The following is a 24,008-nucleotide window of genomic DNA, read 5'->3' on the forward strand; positions in this document are numbered from 1 at the left end:
TTATTAACTAACTGAAGCCCCAATAATAAGAATTTAAATGTACGAGTTAGAGGTTAATTACAAGGTTCACTGTCTGTTGCTCCTCTGGCTGATGGATCCACATGCTCCCATTCGAAGAACTTTATCTTCTTCGTGCATTTCTGTAGAAGCGTACATGACTTTGTGGCTTACCTGCTGTCGTCAGGCAGAGCTCCTCGTCGCTGTTATCCTGACAGTTGTCTTGGCCGTTACACAAGAAGCTCCGGTCTACACAACGGCCATTTCGACACTTGAAACGAGCCTCTGAGCACACCAGGGGATTGCCTGCTGTGGTTGAATCAGAACAGAAGTCAAAGGTCAGTTTTGCAGAAAGTTTTACAGCAAAAGGACTGACTTCGAAATGCACTTGAGAAACAGGGACACGCTGTAACTTGAGAGCACATTTACAGTACTGCATGCTTAATAAATATGGGTGTACCATTTAGAAATTAAGTGTATAAAACTGAGGACAGGAGAGGGAAATCATATCTGGAAAGTCTGATAAATATCACTGAAAGGCAACTCAACAAAAATGAAAAAAAAAAGAAAAAAAAGAAAAAAAAAAGAAAAAAAAACCATCACGAGTCCTTCTGTGCACAGTACAAATTCTGCATCTCTTTGTTCCATTTTCTGCAAAAGGAGCCAGAATTATCTTGTGAGAAGATCCAGACAATTACACAGTTGTGACGCACTGTGTGCTAAGAGCGTGGCGCAAAAGCTCCATTTAAATGGCTAGATTAGATTTGTAAGCATGGGCCCTGCAGGCTAGGAACACTAACTCTGACAATGGAGAGCGATTGGCTTGATCCAAGTTATCCACTGGAAGAGCAGAAACAGGGTAAAGCGAGGACAGGCAACAGACGGCTGACAAATGTAAGGAAAAAAGTCTTGTAGTAAGGTGTTGTGGGGCGTGCATGACGTCCTTACAGATGATTATACAAATATGTGAGGGATGAAATACCAGTCTTCTAAATAATGCTACTTCATTTGCAGTGTTTAATGATGGAGTGAAATGGGAAAGAACACATAGGCCTGATATTTCCCACAGGTGTCCAGTTGAGTTGAGATATGGTGATTGCAATGACCCCAGTATTAGTATTTTCTTAAAATTTTCAAGCATTTGCATATTGTTAATACTCTAGACTGCACCTGGAACATGGTGTTCCTCTTATCCTTCACTGCACAACATGAGGTTCACCTTCTCTACAGTGGTTTCAAAGGCAGGGCATAAAAAATACAAGATTTACCAGAAAAATATGTTTTATTCAGCTTGTCCCCTTTCAAACCTGACATAAAAAGTATGAAATGTTTGTTAAGTATTCAGCTTGATAAGAAGTTTTTTTTGTTTGTTTCTTTTAACACATATCTTTATTAAATTTTTAACACATTACTTATCTTTTCTGACATGAATTGGTAACATTGTGTGGGTCTCCCCTAAGTGTAAACCCCCAGAACTACCCCCCTTGAACCACATCTGAAATTTGAAACAGCTATGAATGTAAATACCAAAATAATAATTGACAGACAATATACAGGGTGGGGAAGCAAAATTTACAATGAACATTTAGTTGTTTTTTCTCAGCAGGCACTACGTCAATTGTTTTGAAACCAAACATATATTGATGTCATAATCATACCTAACACTATTATCCATACCTTTTCAGAAAATTTTGCCCATATGAGTAATCAGGAAAGCAAACGTCAAAGAGTGTGTGATTTGCTGAATGCATTCGTCACACCAAAGGAGATTTCAAAAATAGTTGGAGTGTCCATAAAGACTGTTTATAATGGAAAGAAGAGAATGACTATGAGCAAAACTATTACGAGAAAGTCTGGAAGATACTATTAAAGAAGAATGGGAGAAGTTGTCACACGAATATTTGAGGAACACTTGCGCAAGTTTCAGGAAGCGTGTGAAGGCAGTTATTGAGAAAGAAGGAGGACACATAGAATAAAAACATTTTCTATTATGTCAATTTTCTTGTGGCAAATAAATTCTCATGACTTTCAATAAATTAATTGGTCATACACTGTCTTTCAATCCCTGCCTCAAAATATTGTAAATTTTGCTTCCCCACCCTGTAACTAATAGTGACTTGAATACTTGTCAACATCCATTTTTGTATGTCTGATACATAATCAAACATCATTTAAAAAAAAAAAAAAAAAAAAAGGGGGGGGGGGGTATGGTCTCATTTTGTAGGTTAAGATGGTGAGATATCAGGCCTTGATTCTAAAAACTTAAGAAATTAATTCCATATCTTGTTGAAGTTATGAGTTTTCCGCTTAATTGTGTACGTGAGCCTTTCAGTAGCTATGCAGGATGAGAGTTATGCAATCATGTCTTTTTTATTTGGTTATAGAGAGATTGTTCTAGCTCTGCCTGGTTACGCCTCTATGACCAATAGCTCCACTATAAACTGTTATGACTGCAGAACAGTACATCATTGACGAGACCGTGACTTCTGGTGACCAGAGCATGAGACAGATTGATATGATTGGATTTGGTTGCCGTGTGAGACTCACTGCAGTTCTCTTCGTCACTCCCGTCAGGACAGTCACTGAAGCCATTACAGCGGAAGCGTCCGATGATGCAATGGACGCCATTAGCGCAGGCGAAGAAAGTGGGAGCGCATTTTGACTTGACCTTGGCTGAGGAGAGATGAGGGTTGGGGGGGGGGGAGGAAGAGAAAAACAATGGGTTAGTCTACAGATGATGCAGCATTTTTTTATGCACTACATCATGTTTTTATGACAGAATTAGCCTTGACTGTGAATCATCTGGAGGGGAAGGCTGTACCAGGAAGGACAACTACATTTTCTTCATTTTTACAGTAGTGGCAGTATAAAAGTCAACTGCATGTTTTACTTTACACCAAGCGATTTTGTAATGTTCATACTGCCAGGAAGCTGGTGCGTTAAGGAGAACAATTAATTATTCAGCTCATTTTGTTCTGGAGTGCTTATCTACACATTCTCTTAAGTATGACAAGTAAAAGGCTAAGATCCCGAGCGGCAAGTGCTGATAGAAGAAGAAAACAAGTTAATGACGAAGACAAAGAGGGTAAATTGTGAGGGAGAGTGTTTGTATGGATTCTGCCATTGATCAGCTTAAGCGGGCCACGGGTCTTATCTCCCAGGACAGGCCTGAGACTGAGTGACGAGCCTCCAAAACATCAATGCCCAGCATCCTCCGTTTAGCGCTAAACCCTAGTTTTAACTCAAACACATTGATCTTGCATGACAGATGGAGAAAAACAGTATAGCAGGTAGATGCAAGCGAACACATGAGAAAATAAAAGACCCCACTTTAACTCGATCACTATGAAGTTAGAATTTTAAATCCTGGTGGCAATAAAGGGAGACATTGAAAAGTCCTTGCAGCGGAGAAAACAGCTTTTTACTGTCTGTCACAACACACTCCACATCTAAAAAATAAACAGCATCATCTCTCGGCTCAGTCTCTACACTGAGCTTTCCTAAACTTTTCATGGATTACTTCATTTAACTAATTTGCATTACAAAAGATCATTTTAAACTTGCAAAATTAGCATTGTGTAAAGCCATACTTACTAAACTTAAAGACAGGAAAAACTACAAACAGGCGCCAAGAAGTTGTTATAATACTTGTTTTGTAGCACTATAAGTTGATGCCAAAGAGGCGTTGGCATTTTGAACATTTTAAATACTACTGAACAACCAAAAAAAGAGCAACCCACGCATGCAAAAACATAGACGTGCTAGACATCTCAAAACAAGCCACCAAACAGTCTTTCTGTTTTTGTTTTTTTTTTGCTTCTTCTGAATACAAAGGGTGGAATTGGCCTGCTCATAGGTTGGCATTGTGCCGTCTCAAATGCCAGGGGCACACATTTTTCCCTCTACAATATATTGTGGTAGGCTGATTTATGAGCTCTTTCAAGCTGCAGCGATTATGTGTAGCAAGGGGGGAGGGCTAGGCATAACAACCACCAGGGTTTGGAGCAGCCGTCTCCAGGATGAAATGTAATCCACTGAACGCGGGAGGAAGCTGGTATAGCGCCCGATCTCTATGTCTATAGTCTGGGAAGCCTTTGTTTACCTGGACAGCAGGGGCCCTAACCACCCAAAGCTCATTTTGCATGGAATATTGCATCTATTAGTCCGGGGAGAGAAAAATAGACATGGCTTTGAGCTGTTGCAACACATAAAAGAAAAGACACTGCAAGTGAGGAGTATAATGAAATTAATTTGACTGAAAAGAAAAGACAAACACATCTAGTGCCCAAGGCTAGGGATGTCCCGATCCAAATTTTGTGTTTTGTCCAGGATTGTTAAGAATTAATTTTGACATGTAAGATTTGTTAAGTTACTTTGAGGAACTGATGTGGGACTTTGTGATCAGTAGAAAAAGACGGGGTAAGGGGTACGGATGGCCCAATCTGATCTAAAGATCGGTATCGGCTGTCGAGCTGGCATTTTTCAGAAGATCGGATTTATGCCGCGTTTCCACTGCGTGGTACCGACTCAGCTCGGCTCAGCCTTTTTGCGTTTCTGTTACAAAAAAGGACCTGGAATCTGGTACCCGGTACTAGTTTTTTGGTATCACCTCTGCCGAGGTTCCAAGCGATACTAAACTGTGATGTATAACACTGCAGACCACTGATTGGTCAGACAGTTTTCTCTGTGACCTGCCGTTTTACAAAAAAACAGATGCGGAAGTGGACAGTAAATATAGCAGTAGGTTAATCCACATGATAACAGCCCAAAACTACACCATGGTCGGTCGAGGAGATTCAGTCTTTGGTGGCCGACGTAAAAATTCAGATGAGACAACACGCAACGAGCGAGTTTATTAGCAACTCTCTGAGCAGACGACACGGAAATAACACGCCGCATCGCTATGATGTCTAGGTACTGTAAAGTGGGTAGTATCCAGGAATAGAAACGGTCTCCAGGAATACCGAATTGAGCCGAGCTGAGTCAAGTCGAGCTGGTTCCACGTAGTAGAAATGCGGCAATAGTTACGAGATCACGCCGATCCAGACCCGGTTCTGGGGGGGGTAAACACACGTCCTGCCCCCTCAAATTAAAGTTTCCGAAGGTAGGGAAAATGAAAATTAACTGCACAACAGCGGGAGGCTTAGAGGAATTAGTAAAACATCTACAGGTTTCACTTTCACTGTAAGGTCTGGTAGTGATGCATGAGTCGAACCCACGAGGCTTTTCTGGGATTATTTGACCCAACCCGCCCCGCAAGTAACCCGCTACTGTGCGCATCACTAACGTACAGCGCAGAACGCACCCCATATAATACCTGGATGGACCTGTCCATAAACCGGCTGCAGCAGTGGTAAACATATGGTCTATGGGCCAAAATCAGCCTGCCAAAGGTTTTAATTGGTTCCACAGTATGAATTTGGAAAGTGCAAAAATTATACTAAAGTTATTAAGACTCAAAGGTGTCAGAGTTGTTTTAGTTCAGGTTCCACATTCAGCCCAATTGTGATCTCAAGTAAAATAATAGCATAACCTATAAATAATGACTCCAAATTTAAATAAAAATTTTACTGTAAAAAGTATCGATATTGGATCTGTATCAGATCAGTATTGGCAAAACTAATTTTAAAAAAATTCAGATAGGAAGCAAAAAAATCCAGATCGGGACATCACTACCCAATGCATCTTTTTATTATACATGGCTCTGATTTTTCTATTGACTCTAGTTGTATTTTGGTACCAAGTGCAGGAAATATGGTAAGAAAAACTGCGGTCTTTTAGAAGAATATAAAGTTTGTTTTGGAAAATACTACCATCTACCTCTCTGCATGAATATTGACCCTGACTGCTTATCTTCATTTTCCTGACAGCCTTGGCGAGAAGAACAGCCCCCGTTATTGCTGTGAGATTCCTCATTCTCTTCCTCTCTTATCCAAATCCTCATTACCACTTCCACCGCTGGCAGGATTCATCTGACCCAGTGTTTGTGTTCCAAATTAGCTCAAAAGTCATATGAAGGGCAAGCTCATGAAGGGAAAATCATGGGTGGGAGATGCACTGGCTGGAAGGAGAGAAATAATGTGCTTAGCTGTATTCGGGGATGTATATCTCTTTATAGCCTGAGCTGAGCAGTTTTCAGAACATAGAGACAAAAAATTAATTAGAGGAGTCTAGCTGAGAGTGGAGGAGATAATAAAAACACATTCATCAAATTTCCCTTTGCTAATGTAAACTTATCTTATTCCGCATGTAGGACATTACGCTTGTACCTTTACCGATCCAGGTAACGCTGATTCATTTCGCCGCCTAAGCCTCACTTGTCAATCTTCACACTTTCTATCATTACTCTGTTCCTTTGTTTGCACTGCTTTAGTTTCACGCCAAATTTTTTTTTGTCTCCTTTAAGCCTGTGTAGAAGTTGTTTACAAAAAGCAGGCAGGGTGTTGGATGGTTTCCAAACTTAGTTGCAGTGTTCAGCTGAGCAGCGCAAATGAAAACGAATGAGGTGGCAGTCGAGCCGATTCCTTGAGGTAAGACTATCACTAGCAGAAAAACATGACTGGATCACACCAAACCACACAGATGGAGGACACACGAAAAGAAGAAGAAAACAGGAGGACAGAAATACACCCTCCATCTCCGTATGTTACTTCCTTTTAAGCAATAACACATATGATACACAGGAGTACTAAAGTAAGCTGCTCTTTTTTATTCTTTTTTTTTTTTTACCTCAAATTTATTCTTGCAAAAACTCTACCTTTTATTTTTAATTAATTTCAGACATTTTTTATTTTAATTTTGAAGGGCTGCAACTGAGGTAAATGGTAAATGGATTGAACTTTTATAGTGCCTTTTATAGACGTTCATGGTGCCCAAAGTGCTTTACAAGGCCTCACATTCACCCGTTCACACACACACTCATACACCAGTTGGCGGCCAGGTCCTAGTGCACAGGTGTCAAACATGCGGCCCGGGGGCCAAAACCAGCCCACCAAAAGGTTCAATCCGGCCGCTCGGATGAATATGTGAAATGCAAAAATTTAAAATGAAGATATTAACAATCAAGGATGTGAAAATCATTTTAGGTCAATTCAATCTGAAGTGTGTCAGACCAGTAAAAAACAATCGTAACAACCTTTAAATAATGAAAAACGCAAATGTTCGTCTTTTTTTTTAGTGTTAAAAAAAAAAAAAAAAAAAAAAGTAAAATTACACAAAAATGTTTATATTTACAGACTATCCTTTTACGAAAAAATGTGAATAACCTGAACAAATATGAACAATATGAAATTTCTTAAGAGATGCATGTAGAATTGCACCAATATTCTGCCTGTCACTAAATGTTCTGTGTATTTGTAGATCCACTGTGATCTGTATGCTGTGATGCACATGTATAAATGATAAACTAAGGCGTAATACTGTTAAAATTGCACTGATTTTTCTTAAGAATTGTCAGGTTGCTCATATTTGTTCATGTTGTGCTCAAGTACAGTTTGTAGATGTAAACATTTTCATTACGGAATTTACTTTTTTCACTCAAAAACAAAGAGAAAACTTTGGTGTCGACATTTTTTATAAGTTCTCATCCTATTATTTATATTATTTTACTGGTCCGGCCCACTTTAGATCAGATTAGGCTTAATGTGGCCCCTGAACTAAAATGAGTTTGACACCCCTGCCCTTGTGGGAGCAATTTAGGGTTCCAAGGACTTGCACTTCAACATGAGGACAATCGGAGCCAGGATTCGAACCACTGACCCTTTGGTCATTGGACGACCTACCCTACCAACTGAGCCACAGCTGCCCAAAAGTCTACTCCAGAGTGTCCGTGTCTGACAATAATAACAGTAATAGAATCCACCTGATGTGTGAGTAAAGAACATATTTGTATGTTATAATCTTCTCTTCTACTCCTGTATGTTTATTTCAGACAATAAATGCATTCTTGCCTTCCCCACAGATATTAACAAGTGGTTCCAGGCACAACAAACCCTGCCCCTCGCACATATCGTAACTTATTTTGGCATGGATCCAGCTGATATCATGTCTATGTGTGTGGTAATGTCAGTATATCAGTTGACTCTAAATATGTGGCAGGTTTGAAGTCAATTGAAACAAAATGGATGTTTTTTATAGACATTTGAAATTTTGCCCATTATAAGTAAATGGGAGAAAAACAAAATTTTAAAAATTCATAAAAAATTTCTACTTTGAGCTACTTTTCCCAAAATGTAACCACATCTATTGTGGGTCACTAGTAATCTATAAACCCAATTTGGTATGAATTCAACCAATAGTTTTGCTGCTACAGACATGTGAATTTTTGCCCATTATAAGTAAATGGGGAAAAAAATATTTAAAAAATTCATAAAACATTTGAACTTTGACCTACTGTTCCCAAAATGTAATAAGATCTATTCTGGGTCACTGGGAATCTATAAACCCAATTTGGTATGAATTCAATCAATAATTTTGCTGCTACATAATTGTGAACTTTCACCCATCACAAGTAAATGGGGGAAAAAATATTTTAAATATTCATAAAAAATTTTAACTTTGACCTACCGATCCCAAAATATAACGAGATCTATTCTGGGTCACTGGCAATCTATAAACCCAGTTTAGTATGAATTCAACCAATAGTTTTGCTGCTAGAGTGTTAACAAAGAAACAAACCAAAAACAATACCCCTTGCCTCCCCTTTGGGGGGCGGGGTAATAATTATATTATAAAGTGTTGTAAAACTGGTTATACAGGGTGGGGAAGCAAAATGTACAATATTTTGAGGCAGGGATTGAAAGACAGTGTATGACCAATTAGTTTATTGAAAGTCATGAGAATTTATTTGCCACAAGAAAATTGACATAATAGAAAATGTTTTTATTCTATGTGTCCTCCTTCTCTCTCAATAACTGCCTTCACACGCTTCCTGAAACTTGCGCAAGTGTTCCTCAAATATCCGGGTGACAACTTCTCCCATTCTTCTTTAATAGTATCTTCCAGACTTTCTCGTAATAGTTTTGCTCATAGTCATTCTCTTCTTTCCATTATAAACAGTCTTTATGGACACTCCAACTATTTTTGAAATCTCCTTTGGTGTGACGAGTGCATTCAGCAAATCACACACTCATTGACGTTTGCTTTCCTGATTACTCATATGGGCAAAAGTTTCTGAAAAGGTATGGATAATAGTGTTAGGTATGATTATGACATCAATATATGTTTGGTTTCAAAACAATTGACGTAGTGCCTGCTGAGAAAAAACAACGAAATGTTCATTGTAAATTTTGCTTCCCCACCCTGTATATAGCTAGTAGCTGGCTTTGGTCCGTGAGTAAAGCCATTTGTGACAAAGCTACTTCATATGCAGCTGGTATTTTATTGATTTTTATAATGATTCACATATATTCTCATGGGACTGGACAATATGGCCAAAAACGATCCATGATTAAAGTAATAATTTCCATGATAAATATCAATATAGGCCAATTTCTAATCCTAAATGTAAGAAGGTAGATGGTTAACTGCAGTTTTAAACTATTCCTTATTGTCGGAGCAGAGGCCAGTCAGTCTCTGCGCCTGTGAACAATACAGTATGTTGACCTTTTTCTTGCTCTTCTCTGTGTTTGCTTTGTCTGTTCTCAGCTCTGGGTCACACTCTGACACTGGCGGTGATGGTAATTTATCTTAAAGCTGCAGTGCTTCATAGTTTTTAGCATCATGCGCAAAAAACTCCCTTTCAGCATATTGAAAAGGAAATCAAGCACCCATAGGGGAATGAAAGACACTAAAAATCCACAGCTTCAAGTATTTTATAGACTTTTAAACAGATTTGAGACTTTTTACAGTTTGCCCATAGCACTTTTTTTTTTTATCACACAGTGCTTTATATATTTGAGATTGGATTTTTGACAACTGTATTTATTTTTTATAATTGTGTTTGAGACTCATGCAACAAAATTTTTGTACTTTTTCTTTTGCATATGTCAATAAAGTGATCTATCTAATTCAAGTGGTCGACATGAAATTTCTGCATTTAGCCTTAACCCTTGTTTTCAGGCAATAGAAAATCTGCACCATGACACAGATTTCTGGCTGATCACATGTTTTGTTACTTTTTAGTTTAGTTTATTTTTTTGAGGGAGGAAGGGGGTTAAATACATGATTGACAGCTGTAATTAGTGATCTCTTCTCAGATTCCGTTACATGTGACCTGGGTGTGATTCTTCTGCTCTACCTTATATCCTGACACCAAAGCCTGGAAAAGCTGCTTCACTTTTCCATAACAGCATGATACCGAGTGGTTCATCCATCTGTATATTTAGTCTGTTGATTTGGACTGAGGCTAGAAAGTCTCAGAAGAAAAGGTATGTTTTGAACTTCAGATGTTTTCCCTCTGATTTCATTTCCTGCAGCTTTAAACAGATTCTATACTGGTGTACCCCCACCCTCTATGAACCTGTGATAACACTATATATGTCCATCACAATTCAACCTAATATCTAACAGAGGTTAACTGATGATGGATTTTAGAGTAATGATAGCTTCTAACAGCAAAATGCTCCTAGCAATGCTGCACTGAAAAAAACAACATGAAAAAATAAATAAGGATCAGGAGTCTATTTTTGACTTTAGCAGAAACAGGGTAACTGTTAAACTGAAGATCTAAGTCAAAGGAATAAACACCTAAATGAAAAACAAATATCAATGAGTAAATCTTTCGCACTGAACATCAAACTCAAAAAGTAAAGAATCATCGAGCATCAACCTAGCTGCAAAAATCTAGGTGATTAAGGGGCTAAGTGCGATCTTCACTTTTTGAGCTATTATTTTTCTCTCACCCTCAGCAATTCTACTTGAGAAGCCTGGTATTATATCACTACAGCCAGCATTAGTGGCCAAACTCTGCTGAAACTGATAGTTTGTTTAAAAAAAAAAAAAAAAAAATCCTATCAGCACCAATTAATCACTCCAGTATCTAAGCATTAAAAATATATGAAACGTTTATCAACAATTGCTAGTACTGATTAACATTATTGTTTTATTTCCCAGCCCAATGTTCCTGCTCTGTTCTATTCATTATGGTAGAAATCAGTGCAGAAACTCAGGCCAATGACTTTCCTGAAAGCCAGAGGAAAAAAAAAAAAAAAACAGGAAAAAAAGCGATGAATAGTGTTATGCTCACGTTGCCAAATCTAATTTGACTGACAAAATTTAAAGTAATATTACGGATAATACTCGAAAGTAAAACAAAAAACAAAAAACAAATCAAAGCCATAGAATGAAGTATCATAACCTATGTTTAGTCTGGACTGCATCATTTAATAACGTAACATTTAGAAGTAGAATAATACTGTTTATCTGTGATAACACTATATATGTCCATCACAATTCAACCTAATATCTAACAGAGGTTAACGGATGATGGATTTTAGAGTAATTATAGCTTCTAACACCAAAATGCTCCTAGCAATGCTGCACGAAAAAAAAAGAAAAAATAAATAAGGATCTGGAGTCTATTTTTGACTTTAGTAGAAACTGGGTAACTGTTAATCTGAAGATCTAAGTCAAAGGAATAAACACCTAAATGAAAAACAAATATCAATGAGTAAATCTTTCGCACTGAACATCAAACTCAAAAAGTAAAGAATCATCGAGCATCAACCTAGCTGCAAAAATCTAGATGATTAAGGGGCTAAATGCGATCTTCACTTTTTGAGCTATTATTTTTCTCTCACCCTCAGCAATTCTACTTGAGAAGCCTGATATTATATCACTACAGCCAGCATTAGTGGCCAAACTCTGCTGAAACTGATAGTTTGTAGAAAAAAAAAAAAAAAAAAAATCCTATCAGCACCAATTAATCACTCCAGTATCTAAGCATTAAAATTTTATGAAACCTTTATCAACAATTGCTAGTACTGATTAACATTATTGTTTTATTTCCCAGCCCAATGCTCCTGCTCTGTTCCATTCACTGTGGTAGAAATCAGTGCAGAAACTCAGGCCAATGACTTTCCTGAAAGCCAGAGGAAAAAAAAAACAGGAAAAAAATGGGATGAATAGTGTTATGTTCACGTTGCCAAATCTAATTTGACTGGCAAAATTTAAAGTAATATTACGGATAATACTCGAAAGCAAAAAAAAAAATTAAAGCCATAGAATGAAGTATCATAACCTATGTTTAGTCTGGACTGCATCATTTAATAACGTAACATTTAGAAGTAGAATAATACTGTTTATCTGTGATAACACTATATATGTCCATCACAATTCAACCTAATATCTAACAGAGGTTAACGGATGATGGATTTTAGAGTAATTATAGCTTCTAACAGCAAAATGCTCCTAGCAATGCTGCACTGAAAAAAAAACATGAAAAAATAAATAAGGATCTGGAGTCTATTTTTGACTTTAGTAGAAACTGGGTAACTGTTAAACTGAAGATCTAAGTCAATGGAATAAACACCTAAATGAAAAACAAATATCAATGAGTAAATCTTTTACACTGAACATCAAACTCAAAAAGTAAAGAATCATCGAGCATCAACCCAGCTGCAAAAATCTAGATGATTAAGGGGCTAAATGCGATCTTCACTTTTTGAGCTATTATTTTTCTCTCACCCTCAGCAATTCTACTTGAGAAGCCTGGTATTATATCACTACAGCCAGCATTAGTGGCCAAACTCTGCTGAAACTGATAGTTTGTAGAAAAAACAAAAAAAAAAAAAAATCCTTTCAGCACCAATTAATCACTCCAGTATCTAAGCATTAAAATTTTATGAAACCTTTATCAACAATTGCTAGTATTGATTAACATTATTGTTTTATTTCCCAGCCCAATGCTCCTGCTCTGTTCCATTCACTGTGGTAGAAATCAGTGCAGAAACTCAGGCCAATGACTTTCCTGAAAGCCAGAGAAAAAAAAAAAACAGGAAAAAAAGGGATGAATAGTGTTATGTTCACGTTGCCAAATCTAATTTGACTGACAAAATTTAAAGTAATATTACGGATAATACTCGAAAGCAAAAAAAAAAAAAAAAAAAATCAAAGCCATAGAATGAAGTATGATAACCTATGTTTAGTCTGGACTGCATCATTTAATAACGTAACATTTAGAAGTAGAATAATACTGTTTATCTGTTGTTTGTGGTTTTTATCTCCCCTGTGGCTTCGGTATTCATGTCAGGCTGAATCTGACAGCATAACTACTGTTGCAGATAGTCTGCTTTGCTCTTCCCCAATATGCACCTCTATGCCCTTCTCCTCACTTCTCCCCTTTTCTCCTCCTCCTCCTTAGTTCCCTAGAGAACAGAATAACTTGTTCAGCACAGGTTGGCTTGGGCGTGATGGGCATGCATGATTGACAGACTGGGGAGAAACGCATGCCAGAGAAGGACTGGAGGAAGAAGACTAACAAGAAAGAAAACAGGAGAGAGTGAGCAACGAGGGGGAGGCCGAAAAAGAGTAGAGACAGCTGAGGACTTCAAAGGTTTCTCTGACCTTGTAGAGCATTTCTGACGGGAGGAAATCAATAGGTAATGGAGTCAGGGTGTAAGCAAGAAGGGCAGGGGTAGTTTCGGGCTGGATGGCTGAGGGAGCAAAAGAATCATTCCGTGCATTTCACTGTCTAAGCCTCGCGCGTTAGCTGTGCACCGCAATAACATTCTGTGTCGTGGAAAAAGCGCCGCAACATTACAGAGCTGCCAGAATCTAAGGGGAGCAACATTTATGACCCCGAAGCCTTCTACAAAGCCATCAAACTCCATGTTAGATGAGGAAGCGAGTAAGGCTCACGCACTATACAGCAGACGCATGCGAAAAGGATCGGTAATACTTCAACAAGTTCCAATGAAAGGAAAGGAAGTACAGGCATGTATCTGTTAGATAATAACCCTACTGCAATATTCATCATAGAAAGCAATGTGTTGCTAAAATTGCCTTGTTTGAACTGCTGGCACCCAACATTGTATTGCAAAATGACAAGACAAGCATTTCGCGGGCCTTTGAAGATTCTGAAGCAATCATTTTGGCTAATTTGTGACTACTGATGTAGCGACGATAGCCTTCATTCTACAAAAAAAAAAAAAACTAGTAAGTGGGAAAGAATAAAGGCTGAGAGATATAGCAAGACAATGAATTAGAGTAAGAGACTCCACGCAAGACCCTGATCAATATTTCATCGCTGTTCCTTGGTATTAATTACACAAGCACATTGATCACTCAACCATAAAGCACATGGGATACTCCAGACTGAGTCCCATTAAACCCTGGTACTTTTTCTATTAATAATGTGCCTCATAGTCTCATCATTACATCCTCAGTTTCGACTTTACTCTTTTGTGTGATACCTTTAGACTGTTTTTTTTTTTTTCCCTGACAGCACTCAACATCCCACCATTCCTACCTGCTAAGATTGCGAAGGTCACCAAAGCAGAAGGAAGTAGAGACAGAAACATCACGACTGAAGACGCATCTGTCAGAAGTATATGGCTTTTGTGTTACACTAGTCGTTTTTCCATTGGACATCTGCGCAAAACTTTACTGATATTTACTTAATGTCGAAAAAACTGAAGTGAGTAATGACGGTTTTTCCATTAAATCACAAATGCGAGGATTTGTTTACTTATCGCAAGATGACATGAGAAGTCATTCCATAAACATGGCAACAAACGTAAATATGGTGTTGATTTACAGATATATTAATTATTATTATATATTACCCCTCTATCTCATACTAAATAAAAAAATTAGTGTTGCCTGGTGTGTCCACACATACCGTGACATGTTTCTTCTTTTTCTTCGCTTGTTGTGACATACGTCAACATCCATTTCTTTAATTCACCTTACTTTATTTGCGAAAAAAGGTCTTTCCATTGTAGTTTTGCGTGATATACCATTTGCACTACGCCCGAAAAATCACCTCTTGCCAGCGCAAAAACTTTTAATCGAAAAATGAGACTTTTGGCAAAATTGTCATTTTTCCTTTAGGTACATTTTTATGCACAAGTTATATTTGCGCAATTTTAGGGCCAATAGAAAAGCGATTATTAGTCACTGTTACTATCACAAGTCACTTTTCCATTGCACATATGCGCAAAACTTTACCGATATTTACTAAATGTTGAAAAAACAGAAGTGCATAATGACGGTTTTTCAATTAAATCACAAAAGCGATGATTTGTTTATTTATTATTGCGATGACATGAGAAGTTGTTCCATAAACATGGCAACAAATGTAAATATGGTGTTGATTTACAGATATATTCATTAATATTATTATATATTACCCCTCTATCTCGTACTAAATTAAAAAATGATTGTGTTTCCTGGTGTGTCCACACATACCGCAACATGTTTCTTCTTCTTCTTCGCTTATTGTAACGTACGTCAACATCCAGTTTTTTTAAACACCTGACTCTAGTTTTGAAAAAAGGTCTTTCCATTGCAGTTTTGCGTGATATACCATTTGCACTACGCCCAAAAAACCACCTCTTGCCAGTGCAAAAACTTTTAATCGAAAAATGAGACTTTTGGCGAAATTGTCGTTTTTCCATTAGGTAAATTTTTACGCGCAAGTTGTATTTGCGCAATTTGAGGGTCAATGGAAAAGCGACTATTAGTCACTGTTACTATCACCAGTCACTTTTTCATTGGACATATGCGCAAAACTTTACCGATATTTACTAAATGTCGAAAAAACAGAAGTGTGTAATGTCAGTTTTTCCATTAAATCACAAATGTGATGATTTGTTTATTTACTATCGCGAGATGACACAAGAAGTCATTCCATAAACATGGCGACGAACGTAAATATGGTGTTGATTTACAGATATATTCATTACTATTATTTATTACCCCTCTATCATGTACTAAATTAAAAAATGATTTGGTTTCCTGGTGTGTCCACACATACTGCGCCACGTTTCTTTTAACACATAAAGACCCAGTGCTACTTTTGTGGCAGTTTTCAAATGATTGTTACTCTCTATTTAACCTTTCTTAAAGGTAGGGTAGGAGATCCTGGAAAAACAGTTCAAGCAAGCTACATTTTGAAAATACACAATCCAAAAGTCCAAATCCCTTTCTTGTCGTTTTTCCATTAGGTAAATTTTTATGCACAAGTTATAGTCATGCAATTTGAGGGTTAATGGAAAAGCGACTACATACACACACACAAATCCCTAATCTTACCCTTTTCTATTGCATCTCTTAGCAATAAAGGCATGGAAGTGTGTGACATTTGATATCTAAACCATAACCACAGTCTGTTCTCAACAACTCCAACCTCTATTTGTCACTGAAAACTGTGTTATTGTTAAGCATTTAGCAGCGCCTTTGAACTCAATACCCCATTGGTATTTTGTGGCATCAGTACACACACACACACACACACACACACAGGCACACACGAAAGCTGAATTGATCTAAGCTTTGGCAGTGTTATGACAGCAAAAAGCAATAATACGATAACATTTGAGTAATCCAATGAAGAGAATTTATTCCGCCCCTAATTATTGCCAAGTAGCTAACAGGATCAATACGCAGTGCATCAGGTGATGAAAACTCCATCATGTCACTCACTGTTATGAGTATTAAAAGACTTTTAAAATAACTGACAAAACAATACCCTGTGTGTAAGCCCATAATTTGATGTTTTTCCTCTGTGTCCCCCAGTGATTGAATAAAACAGGACTGGGATATTTCGCATGCCCTTGTACGATGCCATTTACAACAAGGCCAGGTTCAGTAAAAAAATGATTGTTTGAAAACTTTTTTTTTTTGAAACTCTGCTAGTAAAAACAGTAGTTCCTCTTTAATATTACTATGGAGAGCTGAAGTGTTGCCCTGGACCTTATTTCATCCAAAAAATGAATTGCTGTCAGTGGGGAGATGCTTAAAAAATAATTAGGGCTCTTGATTGCTTGTTTTTTCATGATAAAAAAAAAAACATCCCCCTCTTTGTTTTTTTGGCAAATCACACCCTGGACACACTTGAAGACCTCAGCTCTCTATACTTGCTTGTCATGGCTCTATGAAGGCTATGATTAGCTGAAATTGCTTGTTGTAACACATGAATGAACTGCTCTCAAAAATGAAAGATTTATTTGTAATTGGGGAAATTTGGTCTGAAAATGTGAAGCGGACAGACACGATTATGTCAATATTTTGTGCAAGGCATGTGGCAAGACATGCAAAATACCCCATACTCTTTCTGAAGATGTGACAAGTACAAGGATGAGACATGACCCTTTGTGCTCTGATCATTGTTCTCTACAAGCAACTGGCCTCACTAATGGACCTTGTATTTCAAAGCAGAGCTGGATTTACAGACGCCTTTAAGTGAAGGCTGAAAACATGTATTCCTCTCCTACAGAGGCCAGTGCTATAGCCTACAGGGCCACAAGTTCACAGCAGTTTTTCTCAGATATAATAATTCTCTTTCTTTTCCCTTTTTTCTCCAAGACACATTTTGTCCCCCCTCTTTTAGTTCCCCTATCCTTGTTTAACACATCGTGTCCACTCAAGCTTCCAGTCCCACTTTCGCCCCTCTCTTGCCTACTTACGCCCTGCCCCGACAAGGGCAAAGAGGCTAATCCTGGCTCTGAGGCCCAGTGAGCTCAGTCAGCTCTCCTCCATCTCTCTTCTGCCAGTATCCATTTCATCTAACAGTCTCCCGGGCTGTCGTTACGGACACCACAGAGCAAGGCGGTACTTTTGACCTCTATGTGTGAGGAATTAGTGAGACGCCTGTCACTGAATCCAAACTGGTAATGCATAAGCACCCTCACATGCCCTCCATCGGAGATACTGTAAAAATGATGCAATTAATACTGAGCAAAACAGGTAGAGCATCAAATAGAAGAACAGAATTGGATTTAATAAAAATGATATCTGTTGGGGATCCTGGCCTTTCGCAGCTGGACACGAATACATCTTTAATGTTTAATGTAATCTTTAATGCAGTAAGATCCAGGCTGGAAATATTGCCTGCCTTCTCTGAGCTGAGACTCTTATTTAAGAGCCAGCAAAAGTATTTACATGACTCAGCCTGACCCTTGTGCTACAGGGGACGGGAAGAACAAACAAAAAAAAAAAAAAAATGGGGAGCAGCGTTGCTTGAGAGGAAGCCAGAGACCTATCTTTTCTAGGTGAATAAACTCGCACTGACCAGTCAGGAGACAAATCCTGATTTATCAAGCGTAGCAAACCGGGACACATCTATAACAAATAAAAGGATAGAGGCAAGCAGATGCTGACAGTTTGCATGATTGTTTTCTGGATTTGTTTCACACTTCTTTCATGGAGTACTGGAATAAAATATTGTCAGGTCATCACAAGAAGGTGAAAAGCAGTTTTTTTTCATGCGAGGCTAAGCAACCGGATGCTCAAAAATGAAAATCTGCCAGAGGGTGTAATCATGAATTCATGTGTGTGGGCGGTTCTGTCTTGCTAAACATTTTTCCAACAACCGGACCAGTGTAGTCTAGTATTTGCTGTGCTTGTTTCATGCTCATTCAAAACAGTGTTTGAATTGTACAGGTCGTACACGGGAGCAAAAGAAAACTGACCATTACTTGTTCGGCAAAGCAATTTGTAAGATCACATCTGTTCTATTTTTATCGGTGCTTTTCATAGCCCATGTTTTTTTAGTCTTAGTCATGAGGGAGACAACTGATCTTTACATGTGCAACAAAGACATCTGAACATCTGTTTTTGCAGTATTTGTTCTCATTTTTGCTTTGTCTGTAGCGGCATGTTTTCCAAAAAGCAAAACAAAAAAGTCGTTAACGAGATACCAGGGAGATTTCATGGGTGACCTTTACTTGAGGCTGTAAGCAGCAGGGGCTTATGGGGGATTTACACTACACATAGATAATGAAACACAACATGGCAAGACGCAAACAATGCTCTAGATTGTAAACATGTAAAGACATACATATTATGAATAGATACACTAATTATCTTTACATATGAGCGTACACGAACCATGTTTGCCTACCAGACATACAGAAATAATCAAAGGAGTCCCATCCCTAGTCTCATTCCTGGACACACAGAGCATTCATTCATGAAAGAAGGGGTAAAATATTGCGGATGCATGCTGCAAACATTCGCTTGGATATACTGTTTGAACACATGCTGCAGTAAACCTCTTGATAGAAGCCATCCACCCATATTACAAATGGAAGGAAATTCAATATCCTGTAGTGGTCAACACTGCTCTGCCCCGGGGGTAATGACTGAGATTGCAAAGGATGGTGGCAGAGACATCACTGGATACCCTGCATCATTTCCTCCACAGTTATATAAAGGAAAAGAAGATCATTGCAATGCCAACATTTCACTGTAAAAAACTGAGAATGTTGCACTGACACACTATTCATGTCGTTCTGTGACAGCAGGACAATAAGCTCAGTCAACAAAGTGTCTTTCAAGTTGACAAATTTATAACCTCCTGGTGTTATGTACATATATAACTCCCTGTTTGTGCGTTTATTTAAGGAAAGATCTCTAATTATGATTCTATTCTGGCAGGCACAGAATCCAGCACTGCAGACAGCTCAAAGTTTTGAGGCATAGTTTCTCTCAGATAATAGACATCCAGACAGATCTCCCGCTGTAGCCACCATAATGAGTCCTCCTCCCCCTTTTCCTGCCTCCCTTGTTTTTTTTTTTTTGTTTTTTTTTCTTACTGTCTCTGTATGTCTGTCTGCCTGTCTGTCCCTGCAGAACCCGTAATGGAAGCAAAGACTCATCTGGGGATTTTGTGAAGCAGTCGTCGGAGATATCGACTAACAACTAGCCTTCTATTGAGGATAATAAGGCCCACTTATGCCAGAGTAGATAATGCAGATGTTGACAACATACACAAATGGCTTTCTGACAACCAGAGACAGACTGACTGTCATACTGTATCATAAAATGTCTCCATCTTTGCCTACATAGTGTGTTGTGTCAAAAAAAAAAAAAAAAAGAAAAGAAAAAGAAAAATCATATTCATCTGGATGAGTTTAACGCATTTGGCATTTTGGACTGAAGTTATAAACTGATACATGAATAGTGTAATGTGTGGAATACCCCAATTCATTACAATTTTATTTGTGTAATCCTGATGCTCATTTATTGACTGATTAATCGATGATAATCTGGGGCAGAGAGTCCTCGCCCAAGTATTTTAGTGACACAATTTACTTAACCCATAAAGACCCAGTGCTACTTTTATGCAAGTTCCCAAATGATTTTTTCTCTCTATTTAACCCTATAATGCCAAACGTATCATATTTGATACATGAGTTTTGAAGCCCTCTACATGATCAGTGTGATATTTGTTTTCCTGAAAAACTTGATGAATACAATTAGATACATGCAATACACAGATAATCTACCGGGGGGTGGGATTCATTCACCAGAGGCCTTTCCAGTGGCACTAATTTAATGAGGAAGGAGGCAGAACTTTACAATTTTGAAAAGGAATTACCAATTTGTTAGACATGTTTGTGTTATATTATGTTTTTGTTTGTTCAAAAATAATAACATTTGAACATTAAGACCTGATGAATCAAATATGACACAAAATTGAAAGTCATACATGGAAATTGATATTTGAAAAAAAGAAAAAAAGTGTTTGGTTGTTCAGAAGAACCAATAAAGGCTCTGGTTTCAAAGAACTGGAATTTTCTGTCAGTGATTTAATGGTTCAGGCTTTACGGGGTTAACCTTTCTTCAGTGATTTTTCACCATTTATTATAATATTATCCTCTGTATATTGCGTTTTTCAGTGTAAATCATGTATTTTTCCCTATGATTAATTAGCTGATCATGTAGATTTTCATGAAAGCTCAGAGTACATTCAAAGGTTATTATATCAAAACAGAGAAAATTGAAGAAAAAGTTACTTTTTTCAGCAAATCTATCATTAACTGAACATAAACCAAATGTCTCCATCCACTGTCACTGATCCAACTCCATGGGTTTTACTGGTGAATCAATGTTGTAGAAGATGACGGTGTTTCCACATTCACTACGGAGCCTCTGAACATCCAAATGGGTCATATCTGATGACTATGAAAAGACGACAATCTGTATTTTACACCAATTATTTGCATGTATTGATTGGATTAGTGGATCTACAGGCATTAAATATTTCAGATCAGCAGATGGCTTTGGTCACCAGTGGATGTTTGGGTCTTTATGGGTTAAAGTTACCACAGACGAAGTGTAATTGTCTGGGATGTGTCATGAGATGTTTTTAAATAAAAGGGCATTACAAAAGACATAGATCGATGCCTCCAAAGTTATATACGGTAGGCTGTGTATTTATATATATGTATATATAGGTATGCAATGGGACAAACTTTTTTGAGCGCAACCTGCTCCCTGAGCTGCCAGCAAGAGAGAACAGTGACTGGAGGCAAATGAGAGAATGTGAAGAAGAAAAAAAAAGAGGTGACAGAATAGAGGACAAACTGAAAATAATATTTTTTTTGGCAGTGAGTGAATTAGCTTGGTAAAGAAAAAAAAAAAAATCTCTGCATGAACAGGGTGATGACTTTCTAATTGAAAACAAGTCTCTGTGAAGCAAATTACCAACCAAAAGCCAAATATCATCAAATGAGAAAAAAAATCGAGGCATAGAGAGGAGGGAAAACAGGATATGAGTGTCAGTTAGAGAGATGAATATATTGGAATGTGGGGGTTTCTATTCACTGTGGCAGATCCTCAAAGTCAATCTTCATCAGCAAACCTATCTTTGTGTGGGAGTCAGCTGGCGACGGGAGGGAAAAGGAGGAGGAGGAGCAGCAGACCAAAAAGATCAAAGCTGACTAAAGTGAGGATCAAAACCAAACTATTACTGTAGCCTTACAGTAGAATTATGCATGTGCTACTATTCCTGCAGCCAGAAGTAATCGGCCTTTGCTTTGATGGTATTACGTTTGGCCCTGGCGCTAAACTGGGGCCGAGGGTCTTGAAAAGGGGAGTGGGGGAAAAAAAAAAAAAAGAGGGGGGGGTGCCGTAGGGGGAAGGAGAACCGAGGATGAAGAAGGAAGTTCATTTAAGTTGCCAAAAAATTAGGTCTAAATGGCCCTTATGCCACTGTGGACAGGGCCATGTTGGATAATGAAAGAGGTTTTGGGATTTGTGAGGACACAGAATAACTTTAATTAACTTGTCTCATCGCTTTGAAAGACAATTTGATAATGGATTAAAAAAAAAAAAGAAAAAGAAAATAAAAAACCAAACTTACGACAGCCTTTCTCGTCGCTCTTATCAAAGCAGTCGGGCAATCCGTCACACTGCCAGCCACCTGGGACACACTTCCCATCTCCACACATGAAATTCCCAGGGATGTTGCACTCTGTGGTGAAGTTATTCCCTGGAAGCAGCTGGCTCTCTAGTTCACAAATAGAACAACACAAACACAGAAAGAATAAGAGAAGACGACTTTGTGTGAGAATCAAACACATCGACAGATATTGTACTGCTGTGATATTCATCACCGCCGTCAAACGTAAGGATGTCATTATCTGGATTATTCTACAAAAGGCTGAAAAATATTAACGGCAGCAGCGCTATTTAAAAAGTCATATCATTCAAGGCAAATAAACAGGGGGGACAATCTCCTGAATACAAAAGCAGAGGGAGTCAGTGAATGTTAACAGTTCTGTAGGCGTAAGCCGCACTTCAGAGCTGGGCAGTATCATAATAGAAAAGATAAGGATACAAACACTAAAGAACACTCACATACGACAGCACCTATTTATGCCTTAACATAGATGCACAGATATGCACACGGTACAGAAATAAACACATTCAACTAAGAGCATGTGCCCTGAAGTAGTGCAGGGCATTCTGAGTTGATGCAGTGCAGCTGCAGCATAATGGGTTGGAATGTGAAACATGGCCTTTTGGCTGAGGTTTGACACTATGCGGTGAGCAGTTTAGCCCATAAACAAAACTATAGGGCTGTAATGAGGAGTCTCAGACACAGCGAGGAACACTTTCGTGCTGCAGCAGTGAAACTGGGTTCAGCTGGTAAAGCACTTCATTACAGTTGAGAGCACGACTCCAAAGCTGCACCTGCTGCCAAGGAGTTTGGACCTTTAAGCCTTAAGTGACGGTGTGGTTAACCAGCAAAGTGATGGATTGGATCACACTATGGATCGTGTCTTTGTAAATAATTCAGTTGTGAAGTGAGGCAATGTGAGAAAAAGCTTCTAGACTGAGCATTTTTCTTACACTGATTATCAAGCAAGTTGTAGTACTTCAGCTTAATCATTCTGAACTAATAGGGTAACCGCTGAGGCTGCCTTTAAATCACACTGACAGACAGGTTTAATAACGGGATGTTTTTCTAACAACACAAACATCACTTTTTCTATAAACCAAATTGGAAAATAAAGGAAACTCATCCAGTTTTTGGGATTACTTTTGCCGATACCGATCCGATACCGATCTGATATGGACTTTTTACAATGACATTTTTATTTAAATTTAGACTCATGATTTATAGGTTATACTATTATTTTAATTGAGATCACAACTGGGCTGAATGTGGAACCTGAACTAAAGCAAGTATGACACCTTTGACTCTTAATAACTTAAGTATAGTTTTTGCACCTTCCAAATTCATACTGTGGGACAAATTAGAACCTTATATTTTCCACTGCTGTAGCGCATCTACAGACAGGTCCGTCCAGGTATTATATGGGACTGCGTTCGGTGCTGAGCGTTAGTAATGTGAAGTGGGTTACTCACGGGTCGGGTTGGGTCAAAAGAATATCAGTTTACTTGCAGGGTGGGTTGGGTCGGGTCAAATAATTTCACAAAAGCCACGCAGGTTGAAAAAAAACAGATTCATGCATCACTACTGGACCTCATAATGAGTACACGCAGAGTGAATGTGAAACTTATAGACGCTTTACTAGTTCCTCTAAGCCTCCCGCTGTTGTGCAGGTTTTCCCTACACCTGATCTGGTGATTAAATCCGACCTGATCTTCTAAAAAAC

The 24,008-nt window shown here is 38.2% G+C and overlaps 1 protein-coding gene across 1 annotated transcript in view; it reads right to left on the reverse strand.

The window, feature by feature from the left end:
* ldlrad3 (low density lipoprotein receptor class A domain containing 3) overlaps positions 1-24,008 on the reverse strand; it is a 220,478-nt gene that overhangs the window by 139,552 nt on the left and 56,918 nt on the right. Inside the window, exons 2-4 of the mRNA XM_030137501.1 lie at positions 22,247-22,393; positions 2,545-2,670; positions 172-306 (exon numbers count right to left, since the gene is read on the reverse strand). Coding sequence (XP_029993361.1) covers positions 172-306; positions 2,545-2,670; positions 22,247-22,393 — 408 coding nt within the window. The remainder of the gene's footprint in view (positions 1-171; positions 307-2,544; positions 2,671-22,246; positions 22,394-24,008) is intronic.

This window comes from Sphaeramia orbicularis, chromosome 6 (genome assembly GCF_902148855.1).
Source record: "Sphaeramia orbicularis chromosome 6, fSphaOr1.1, whole genome shotgun sequence".
Lineage (NCBI taxonomy): Eukaryota > Metazoa > Chordata > Actinopteri > Kurtiformes > Apogonidae > Sphaeramia > Sphaeramia orbicularis.